The 11,282-nt window shown below is 58.9% G+C and overlaps 2 protein-coding genes across 2 annotated transcripts in view; both read right to left on the bottom strand.

The window, feature by feature from the left end:
- ZNF385A (zinc finger protein 385A) overlaps positions 1–2,155 on the bottom strand; it is a 20,957-nt gene extending 18,802 nt beyond the window's left edge. Inside the window, exon 1 of the mRNA XM_004716895.4 lies at positions 2,119–2,155. Coding sequence (XP_004716952.1) covers positions 2,119–2,128 — 10 coding nt within the window. The 5' untranslated portion in view covers positions 2,129–2,155. The remainder of the gene's footprint in view (positions 1–2,118) is intronic.
- Positions 2,156–5,846: 3,691 nt separating this feature from the next.
- ITGA5 (integrin subunit alpha 5) overlaps positions 5,847–11,282 on the bottom strand; it is a 21,416-nt gene continuing 15,980 nt past the window's right edge. The window contains exons 21-27 of the mRNA XM_004716898.2: positions 11,115–11,220; positions 10,617–10,769; positions 9,493–9,579; positions 9,291–9,404; positions 8,437–8,538; positions 7,596–7,718; positions 5,847–6,932 (exon numbers count right to left, since the gene is read on the bottom strand). Of these exons, the coding sequence (XP_004716955.2) occupies positions 6,849–6,932; positions 7,596–7,718; positions 8,437–8,538; positions 9,291–9,404; positions 9,493–9,579; positions 10,617–10,769; positions 11,115–11,220 (769 nt within the window). The 3' untranslated portion in view covers positions 5,847–6,848. The remainder of the gene's footprint in view (positions 6,933–7,595; positions 7,719–8,436; positions 8,539–9,290; positions 9,405–9,492; positions 9,580–10,616; positions 10,770–11,114; positions 11,221–11,282) is intronic.

Genomic DNA, 11,282 nt, shown 5'->3' with positions numbered 1-11,282 from the left:
GGTTTCCTTCAGTTGAGTCCCATATGTCTGTCCGCTTCTGCCTTATTTTTCCCCTTGTTGGCCAGAGGACATACTGAGGGCTGGAGAGGCTTTGAAGTCAAAGATGAAAGCAACAAGGGCGTGATTATGAACAGCTACTCAAAACACCATCCCTAATAACCTCAGGCTGGAGGTGGGCGGGGGTGGGGCCTGAAGGGAGGAGGTGACGGGAAGGGAGGGGAGGAGCAGGGCAGTCCCTGAGAAATCGCTCTCAACCTGACTGGCAAAGGTGTCCTCCAATGGCTGAGGGTGTCCTCCAATGGCTGAGGGGAGGGTAGAGAGGGTCCCAACAGGAAACCTGAGCAGAGACCCCACCTTGACCTGGACACTGAGTCCAGACCTTGCAGGGCTGCCTTGCTTTCTCGTGTTCTGTCCTTCCTCAAAGAGGGCTAAGGTGTGGGATCCCCACCTGGCCTCCCCATCCCCTGGGGAGATGTGGTGGTGGTGGGGCATCTAATTGGTGGTGGGTGGGATCAAATTTCAGAGCCTTTGGATCCAGGCATTTAGCTTGTGGTTGGGGAGGTTGGGGCCTTCCCAGCTTGAGCAGGACCCGGATGTCCTTTTCAGGGGACCTACAGCTCCCACAGACCTGTTCTGGGCAAGACACTGCCTCTGAGGCTCTGGGCCCAGGGTGGGGAACCCAGTGCTCAGGGTGGAGTTAGGGTGTAGGGATCTCACAGGTTGGAGGAATTTAGAGCCTTCGCTCTGGGTGTGTGATCATGGTAGTCACCCTGAAGGTCACCCTAGGAATGGCTTATCTCCCCTGGTAGGTGCCAGCCCCTCCTCCCTTCTTGCGTTCACTCACCCCCCACCCACTTATTTGACCTGGCCTTTCTATCGAGTGGCAGGTGGAGGGGTGGGGGACACATAAAATGGTGAGAGCCAGGAGAGCGGGAGAGAGAAAGAGATGGGGGAGGGAAAGCAAGAGGGAGGAGAGCCCAGCAGAGGGTCAAATAAAAGGAGAAAAGGACTCTGGGGTCAGATGAAGACAAGATAACAGTGGGACTCAACACAGGGACCAGGCCTGGAGCCACTCCAGCCTGGGGCACCAGCCTGGAGCCAGGAGTCGCCAGTGGAGGCCTGGGAGACCACAGGTGTCTGGACCTGGTAGGAGGGCTCCCACCATTCACAGGGTCCTGGAACCGGCCTAGCCAGAGCAGAGGGCAGAGGTCAGCGTAAGCAGGTGGACCATTGCGCGGTGGCAGGTCGGAGGGCGCCGGCCTGGAGCTGGAGCTGACGCGGAGGCCAGCGCACAGCTAAGGGCCTCTCCTCCCCCATCCCTAGGGCTCCCTGCCCGATGTAGGTCATGAGGATGGGGTGGCTGATGGGCTGTCAGAGCCCAGTAGGAGCTCCCCTCCCCCAGCCGGATTCTCCCCATCACCCCCCTGGCCCCCCACCCCAGGACTAAGGCAGGTGGGGAGGAGAGCAGGCAGGCTAACTGGGAAGGAGGGCCCAGGAAGCCACAGCAGGGAGGCGAGGGCAGGTCCTGGCGTGTTGGGGCAGGATGGTTGCGGTGGCAGGATCTGAGCCGCAGGGGCCCTGGGATGGACAGTTCCCCACCCCCTCTTCTCCCCCCAGGCCCCTGGTCTCCAGCCTCCAGGTTCCCACCTCCTACCAAACACACCTCGAGGATGCACCCACCTCCTCCCCTCCCCCCCCCGCCCCCCTTCCTCCTTTCCGTCTTATCCTGGGCACAGGAGGATGTGTTTAAGCTGAGGTGAGGGAGGGGGAAGGACAGGTCAGGTGCTCACCCCCAACTCGACCAGGCCAGGACCAGCTCCCTCCCCCAGCCTCTCGTGGCCTTAATATAATATTCATGAGCTTCATGAATATGCAGTGCCCTCATTATGGGGCTGGGGTCTCACTGCGCTCTGCTTCCCTCTCCGGCACTCCCTAGATTACCGGAGAAGCGCAGCCTGGGGAAGAGGGGACTCGGGGACCCCAGATGTGGATCCAGATGAAGGGGGAGGGGGAGCCGATCGCTGGCTGGCGGCCGCAGTCTCCGCGGTGCCCGGAGGTGGGGGGGAAGGTGACCTACTGAGAGGGACCCGGGAGCTTGGAGCCGCAGAGCCCACTCACCGAGGATCATGCTGGGGACCCAGGAGCGCGGGGTTCCGCGTCGCTCTGTCCCGGGGGCCGTTCTGACTGGGCTGGGGGTACGGGGGGAGGAGTCGGGGGAGGAGCAGAGGCCGGCCCAGGCGGAGCGGGGGCGGGGCCCGCAGCAGGTGAAGACGGGAGGAGGAGGGGGGCGGGGACGCGGGCACCCAGGGCTCCGGGAGGGGCGTCCTGGCGTCTCCGGCCCCTCCCGCTTCCTCCAGCGCTTCCACCGGCTGCCTTGGGTCTCCTGGATTTCCGGTGTCACTGCAGTCAGGGCTGGGAGCCCGATGTCTAGCGGCTCAAGGGAGGTGACGAAGGACGCTGGGACCTGAGCTGCCTGGGTTCCGCGGGCTGGGTCTGCGGGTGGGCGGTCGGACCCCAGGCCTCTGTGCAGTGGGGCGGCGGCGGGGTGTGTGTGGGTGTGCTTCAGTCATCTGGGCAAGGATGGGGCCTGCGCTGGGTGGGACTCCCAAGTCCCCTCGGGAGGAATGGGGGTGCACTGCAGCTAGTTTGTTCTCCGACTGTGGAGCAGGATGCCTGGGGCTGGGACGCGGAGGTGAAAGGTGGGTCGATCGATCGCTGGTGCTGGCACGTCCCGGGCCTGGGTCCCTGGGGAAGGGCTGAGGGAAGTCTGCCATTCCTGGGCCTGAGGAGGGGTGAAAACAGAAGCTTGCAACTGAGATCATTAGCAAGAAGCTGAAGACAGAGGCGCAACCTTGTAGAGATGACCTGGTAGGGAAGGCGGGGGTAGGGGGTGGGGGGGGGACATGTCCACCCGTGGCCTACAGCTAAGTCCCTGCGAAAACGAGGCTGGATTGCAGAGGGCCACTGGACCCAGAGAGGGCTGTCTGTCTGGTGAGGTTGAGGGGGCCGGACCGGTGAGGATGCCTCGGGAAAGGAGGGTGCAGGACACTGGGATGGAAGTGTGCTAGGGCTGGGGTGGGGGTGGGGAGTCTGGGAGTGCACCTGGAGGTGTCTAGGGAAGATGCCACTCCAGTTTAGGACCTGTCGGGACCCGCCCTAAGAGGGAGGGGCAGCAGCCGGCCGCTTTCCCAGAATGCCAAGCAGCCCGAGGGGAAGGAGTTGAGTTTGGTAACTAGAACACCTGGGATTTAGAGCCGTCGGAGGCAGGAAGCCCTGGGTAGAAGGCGGCAGGGCTGGACTCTAGCAAGGGGAAGGGGTCGGGGCATTCTAAGTTCTGGAAGAGGAGACTCTACCTTGGTCCCAACAGTCTCTTGTGCTCACCCCGTTGATTTAGTAAGAAGGAAAGAACAGCCCTTGCGCCTGTCAGACTGGGGCTGGCTCGAGGACAAGAGGTTGCTGTGCTAATGGCATGCATGGTCTTGCTCTGACCCCCAGGCCCCTGAGATTCCAGGGCCCTATGGCTTGACTGCCGCCGCCTGGCTGTGGAGCAGGGTATGGGGTCTCTAGGCTCATCAGAGGAGCTCCTATGCCCAGGAAGTTCAAATCCAGCATCAATAAGGCCCTTTTGCGGCCTTTCCCACCCCATCTACAGCCCGCCATTCCCTTGTTCTCTGACCAGGCTTTCTCCTTGGGTTGACTCCCAAGGCAAAACAAGGGTCCGCATCAGGCATGGTTGATCAGCGACAGGGACCCCATGCCCTCAGCTCTTTGTCAGCCTTCCCACCATGCCCTCAGGGACACCGAGAGAGGGAGCTGAGAGAGGGGTCTCCGAAGAGAGATTGCTTAGCTTCCCAAGGGGAGGCAGCTGGCTGGAGGGTGGGGTGACCTTGCAGGCAGCTGAGGGGGGCAGTGTGTGGGGTGAATTCATTATTGATGAGCCCTGCACCCCGGGCTACTAATGAGCCCAGGCCGGTTGCTCTAATTGATGTCAAGAAACTTGAGACCCCCTAGATCAGCTTCCCGCTTGCCAGCTGCCTCTCCTGAGCCCCCTCCCCCTCCCCACATCCCCAGCTGCTCTGTTCCCTTCCTGGGGCCTCCCTCCCTCCTCCTTTCCATCTCCAAATACAGACGAGGAGGGGGGGGGGGCGGCGTCTCCCAGGCCTTCACCTGTCAGAAGACCGTTTTGTAAAGGCATGCTTGATTTGAAGCCCTGCGAGGGGTGGGAGGGGAACTAGACCAGAGCCTGGGACCCTCAGCTCAAGGGCAGAGAAACAAGTCCTAGATTACAGCTGGGACCTCTCTGGCCAAGGAACCCCTCCCTTGTCTTGTGCATTCTTGGGAGAGAACTTGTCCCTCTGGGAGACTCAGAGGTGTGTCCTACACACACCTCCAGGATCACCATCAGCCCCGTTGCTCTCCCTCTTTGCTCAGCAGTGACAGAGCTCCAATCCTCCTTTGGCTGCCGCCACGCCCACTCCCAGAGAGGGGTGCCAGCTTGCTTCTTAAAAGTGGGTTTCCTTCCTGGAGAGTTCCAGATGCCTTGTTATGCCACAAATGCCATTCTGGCAATACTGGGCGGCTTCTTGACTCACCGTGTCTCTTCCTCCCTATAAATCCCTCTATCTTTATGCGTTCTGGGAAGAAGTTTTGTGAGGCACAGAATTATCGAGAAGCCACAGGGTGGCGTGGAGTAGCCTTAGTCTCTCAGGAGAGACAATTTCAGGGGATGCAGGCACTTCTAGGGAGATGTCTGAGTTAAAAAGCCTTTGGTGATGGGAGGGACAGGGTGAGGTGGACCGCAGGCACCCTTTGCCCAACACCCCCATAAATTTTTGGCTATGCTGCCCTCTGGTGGCTGGATTCTGCTGTGGCCTGACAAGGACATCTGGCTCTCGCTCCATTAGGTACTTTAGGTCAGGTCTTCCTGGAGGCAGGACCCCAAGGGCTACCTTGCACTGTAAGGTTGGTCTTCAAAGGGCTGAGCCCTAAGGCATGTCGGTGAAGAATGAGGGCTGGGAGGGCTTTCACCACGTGGATAGGTTTGACTCTGCCACTTCCTATATGACCTTGGGCAAGTTACATCACCTCTCTGGGGCTCAGCTTCTCCTTTACAAATGGGATGCATACGACCTACTTCAGAGGATAATTGATCGCCCTAAAAGAAATAAAACCCAAACCTAGCTGGCTTTCTTTTCTCGAATATACCATATTTGAGACAAGAATTTCTATTCTCCTAAGAATTACCATCTTGGAAACCCACAGGGGGCAGTTCTACCTTCTCCTATAGGGTCTCTACGAGTTCGCATTAACTCGATGGCAGTGTGTTTGGTTTGGGTCTGCTAATGAGTACGTTATATGCTTTCTACCCCCACCCCTTCCCCTGGCAGCGTCCTAGGCTTTAGTTTCCTGTGTGTGCTATTGGAGCTAAATGCATTTGCTATGTGTGTGTATTACATGTGAAAAGACCGTAATCCCACAGCTTCCTCTTGCAACTGATTCCATGGGTCACCACCTGCCTCCTCTTATTCTGGTTCAGGAAAGCCCAGATGAGCCCCTCCCCACCCCCACCCCCGCCCCACCTAGTCCTTTCCTTTTGCATTCTCTGACCCTCAGACCCAGAGAACAGGGGTTCCTGTCTCTCCCTTGGGGGCACTGAGGGCAGGTCTGGCAGGACTGGGGGAGGGGCAGGGGAGCCAAGTGTCTCTGCTTCCATCATCTCTTTTCCAGTTCCCGGGCTCCTGCCCCTGGCTCCCAGGAGGAAGAAACTGAGAAGCACAGGCATCACCTTTCTCCACGGTGTCTGATCCCAGAATGGAGTAGGGGAGAAAGACAGATTCGACCTCTGGTCAGTGGGGACCCCCAGGCCGGGTTTATTGCACTTGCAACAGAGTTTAAATAAGTCCCCGGTATCCTGGAGCCAAGGTGAGGGGGAGGCTGGGCAGGGAGGGGAGAGGGAGGGGAGGGGAGGGGTAGCGTCAGTGCAGCTGGTGGGCAGAGCCCAGATCCTGTGAGCCCAGGACCATGGCCCCCCCTCTCTCCAGGGGCCCTAGAAGGGTCTGCATCTGGCCAGGCCGAGGTTCCATAGCTGTGGCCATCATGGCCTCTTCAGGGTCCTGGGCGTTTCCTGACTTCTCCTGAGTCAGGGGTGGACCAGGTCTCCAGGCCGTCTTGCGCAGGCCCAAATGTGGTCCTGGGTCTGCCTGGTTAGGCTATTGATGGTCTCAGCCCGGGTCCCGGAGCAGCACGGGCCACAGGCCTCACCCGAGTTCTGCTTCTGATAGAGCTGGGTTTGGGGCCGTGCCAATCCTTGCTTGGGATCTGCCCTGAGCTGGTCCTGGGGCACCATCCCTGGTTAGTGTTCCTTGTTGGCCCACCAGGACGAGGACTCTCCGGGGCTCCAGGTCTTACTCCCAGGTTCCAGATTCCTAGCGGAGTCTCTGGCAAGGCCCAGGGAAGCTCTTTGCAGGTTGGGGCCGGACAGGAGGTCCTGGTGGCATGTCAAGCCCTGCACACTGAGACGAGATTCCCGGCGCTGTGGTTCCCAGTGGCTTTCAGAGAACTCTTGCTCCAAAATGCAAAGGTGGCAGGGAGGCGGAGGCCCCTGTCCATGGGTCTGAGTGCCCTGGTTAATGAGGAGGGCTGTGTGTAAACGAGGGTCCTTCACAGTGCATGGGGGTGGGTGGGCCCAGCTCCTCACCCACCTTGCTTGGCCCTTCAAGTATGTCCCTGGGCTGGGGAGAGGAGCATCTCCCTGGCCCTCAGCACCTTCAGGAAGTGCCCAGACACCTCCCTGTCAGCAGACTGGTGGGTGGGAGAGGCCTGGGCCTTCAGATTTGGGGAGTCTGGGATCAGGCATCAGAGGTGGCTGGAGGCTTGAGCTGAGCTTTTTCCATGGCGGTGCCGTAGGGGAGGGAGCGTTTGAAGAATCCAAGCTAATACAGAGGAGAGGAAAGAGGGTTTAGATGTGCTGTCTCCCTCTTCTCCCCAGCTGTGACCCCAGAGGGAATGAGAAAGGCCCTCCTGCACTTAGTCCCATCCCCCTCACTCCCCCCACCCCCAGCCAGAGCAGCCTCTGAAGTCAGGCTGCTCAGACTGCACCTTGACCACGCCCGGTATGCCCAGAAGGTCCAAAGCTGGGACTGAGGGGTCTTTCCCCACGTGTAAACATGGCCCTCACTAAGCCGGGAATGGCAGAGGTTTGAACGCAAGTACCAGTTCTGAGCATCTGGTAGTGGCTGCCTCTTGAGAAGGGTTCTGAGGCCACTTCCAGGCTAATGGCGGCTGCCTTGGGAGTATAGGGTGGGGGTGGGAGGGGCGTGGGGGTGTTGGGGAATGCCAACATATGCCATTGGCCCAACATGGCAGCATTGCTTTTTTTGGGGTGGGGGGGATACTTTGGTTTTGAGTCTATAGAAAATGTACTACCTTGAGACAGACTTTCTAAGTTAGGGGGCTTCAGAATGAAGGATGGGCCCTGACAGACAGGGGCCTGATGGGATGTGTGTGGCCAGGGCAGAGGTAGGGCCATGGGGTTGAAGGTTCGGAGACCCTGGAAGTGGATGCTTGCGCTGTGCTGGGCCAGGGGCACAGCTAACCTTGTAGAGGACGTAGATGAGCAGAGCTAGGAGCAAGAGGCCGATGAGGATGGCTAGGATAATGATCCACAGTGGGGCGCCGTGGTTGCCCTCTGCCTTGGTCCACTGCACAGCCGTGGCCACCTAGGGAGCAAGCCAGGTGAGGCCACAGGAAACCCAGAAGTTCTTCATCCTACACGTGACCCTCACCTGCCATTGGCCCTAGACTCCCCGAGCCCTCATTTTTGGTCAGTTCCTAAAATGTGTTAATATTGTCTATTTGTGGCCCTTCACACCTGCTACCCGCTCTCTCCAGAATATTCTTTTCCTGAGGGGTTAGCCTGGTTACTGCCTATCTATTCTTCAGGTCTCAGTTTAAGCATCACTTCTGCCAGCAAGCCTGGCCTGCTCTGTCCCTGAAGGACTGAGCTCAGGTGCCCTGGGAAGTGGCCCTCCCCTAACACACTGGCAGGAGCCCTGGTGGTGTAGTGGTTACGTATACATTGGGCTGTGTTCCGAATGGTCAGCAGTTCTAAATCACCAGCAGCTCTGCTGGAGGAAGTCTCGGAAACACACAGGGAGCCACTATGAGTCAGCGTGGACTCAAGGGCAGGCAGTGAGAAGCACACTGGCACTTGTCACGTTGTGGTCGTTGCTGGTTACACTCTAAACTCTAGTGGGGAAGCGACACTGTGAGCTTTGCTCACCACTGTATCTCTAATACCTATCCCACAGCTGGCGCAGTCCTCAGTGCTCAATAAATATCTGTTACCATAGCAAGACACTCCCTCCCACCCACCCGTGCCCCAGGCTGGTGTCAGACCCGGTACTCTGAGGCCGGTACCGCTGGCCCTGGGCTCACCTGAAGTTCCTTACTGGGCAGCTCCTGAGGCAGGATTCGGTAGGGCATCTTCCGAGCTTTATACACAGCTTGGCACTGCAAGCTGAACGGCTGGTGTTGCCGCTGTGAGTGGAGGATAAGGTGGTCAGGGCATCCCCTCTTGGACTCTAGGGGACAGAGGGCTGCCAAGGCCCTGGCTCCCACCAGCCCACTGCCACTGAGTCAATCTGTCTCACAGAGGCCTTACATAGAGTTTGCGAGGCTGTAAATCTTGGTGGGAGCAGCCAGCCCCAGCAGTTGGTGCGTTTGAAACACCAGCTTTGTGGGGAGTAGCCCAACGGCTGCCCCACAGCCTCACCAGAGCCCAGGTTGTCATTTCCCCTATTTTTGATTCACTGTCTTCTGAATCACTCCCTATGCCTGTGCTGTAAGAATATAAGCATGTAGCTGAATCAATGTTAACTAAGTAATGCATAATTCAATGTCCAGTAAAGTCCCCTCCCCCCCACCAACTTTTAACATGGGTTAGGCACCCAAGAGGATGCCTGGACCACCGTATGCCTAGTCGCTTTGACTAGTCCTACGTTTGATTGCTCTCCTCTGTGCACTCATCTTCCAGCTCGCTGTTTTCCTAGCATTCTGTAGTGTGTTGGTCCAGCTCCTCCCCTTTCTTTGAATGGACCAGGAATGGGAACCTGTCCTTCCCCATCTGGCCACGCGGTGGCGCCAGAGATATACTGCCTCCCCTACTCTGAAGGGCCTCCAAGAGGAGCTAGAATCCCTGGTTCGTATTCACTAAAGGACAAGTGGCTAGTGGGAAATAAGCCCAGCCAGGCAGAAGGTCAAGTGTCAGGGCTGAAGCATGGGTCCCTCACCTGCAGGAAGGTCTTGGCCCAGACTCGGAAGTGGAATTGCAGGCTTCGGCTCTCTTGCCGGTGCAGTGGCCCCAACTCACAGCGCAGCCGGAAACACTCGGTCTCTGGACATTTCTGGAAGAAAGGCCAGGCTTGCACCTATGGTCTGCCCTCAGAGATGTTCTCAATGCCCAGGTGCAGCCCCATTCCTAACCCAACTTACCAGGACCTGAGGCCCGGAGGAGGCGGAGCTCCGGCCCGGAGCCTCCCGCTTCTGCAGCTGGTGGTGCTGGGAGCCTTCAGGATGCAACTGCAGGAGACAAGAGGCCATCAGCTGCCTCTCCTACCTCATCACAGCTTCTCGATCAGCCTGCCCCTGGGCTCCAGCGCACCTTCCACCATCTCCCCTTGACCCATCCAATCATCTGAGCTCAGCATTGAACATGGAAAGGAATAAAACACAGTCCTTGGAGTCTACGTGGAGGGAGGCCTGGTGATGGATAGGGAGCCAGGCTCCTGTTCCGGCCTCAGTGCCTTTGCACTGCTCCTACCCTCGCTTGGAAGGCTCGGCTCTCCCTCTTCACAGGTGAGCTTCTTCTGGTCTTTTACCTGCTTCCTCCTCAAGAGGGTTTCTCTGATGGCTCCCCCTCATCACTTCTCACGGCCAGTGAACTTCTCCACCTTTACTTCGTTGCCTAGCTCCTTCCACTCAGGAGCCCTGGTGGCGGAGTGGGTTACACATCGAGTTGCTAACTGCAACCATTGCATGTTCAGTGGTTCAAACCCACTAGTCACTCCTTGGGGGAGACATGCGGTTGTCTGCTCCCATAAAGATGTAAAGTCTTGGGCACCCTGCCGGGCCGTTCTTCTCTGCCCCACGGATCTCTGCGATGGTGAGTTTGGTTTTTGTGTGGCGCCCCTCCCCCTGGCACATGAGCTCCAGGTCAGTGGGGCCCTGGCTGCCATTACCCGGTGAGGTATTTCTTGAGCCTCTGACGGTGGGCAGCGGAGGCCCTCATTTAACTGGCCACTGTTACCGGGTATTAAGCATTAAAGACAGGTGCTGGAGTCCAGTAGGACAGGTCTGAGGACGGCTTCCCAGAGCAGGTGACAGACCTGGCCCCCAGAAGCGAGCAAGGACAAGAAAGGACGTCGGTTCCAGCCACAAAGGCAGTACTTCGGCGGATCAGAGGCTTCCCAACTAGGGCCTGAGGTGTCTGTGGGCCTTCTGACCCCTTTAGTGACCTCAGCCTCAGCTTCAGGAGCATCCTCCTTGGCTCTTCCAGGTGCCACCGAGCCTTTTCCAACCACCCCCCACCCCCCCCACCCCGCCCCGCGGCCCCTCACCTCCAGGCCCTGTGGGTTGAGGGGGTGGCTGGCCGTGCAGTTGCTCAGTCCTGTCACCCTGGTCACGTAGAGCAGCTGCTGACCTTCCAGGGCCTGGGGGCAGTTGAGCTCCAGTGTCCCGTGGCTGATGGAGCTGGGGCCCCGGTTGATGAGCTGAGGCAGGGAGGGTACAGCCGACAGGAGAAGGGTGGGTGAGATGCCCTCCACCCCCCAACCCAAACAGATCCCCGGTCACCTCAGAAGGGACCCGTGGAGTCGATGGCAAAGCAATTCTCTCCAGTGGGGGCCCTGTCTTTCCAGCTCCAGGCTGATTCCCAGAGCCTCCTCCCCACCCCTGTCTGCCCCCCACGCAGCAGCCCCTCCTTGCTCTGCCAAGCTCCCCTCCCGCTGCCCCCTCCCAGCCCCCCCTGCACATTGGCCCCTGGGACTAGTTCCTCCTTCTCTGCCATTCACACCACTCCCCGCCCACCCTCCCAGCACCCAGTCTCCCTGCCTCACCTCATAGACGTGGTGGACAGCAGGGCCCACATCTCCCTCCTCCTGAGGCGGGTCTTTGGGATGCCAGTCGCTCATGGGGAACAGCACAGCCTCTGGCTTGGAGACACTGAGCAGGAGGGGGATTGAGAAGAGAGTGGTGGTGGGGGGGGTATGTGCTTCCCTCCTCGA

Source organism: Echinops telfairi, unplaced genomic scaffold (assembly GCF_000313985.2).
Source record: "Echinops telfairi isolate 266 unplaced genomic scaffold, ASM31398v2 ScPeMD7_7404;HRSCAF=8442, whole genome shotgun sequence".
NCBI lineage: Eukaryota > Metazoa > Chordata > Mammalia > Afrosoricida > Tenrecidae > Echinops > Echinops telfairi.
Note: the sequence above shows the minus strand (reverse complement) of the source record. Positions and strands in the feature narration are given on the sequence as shown.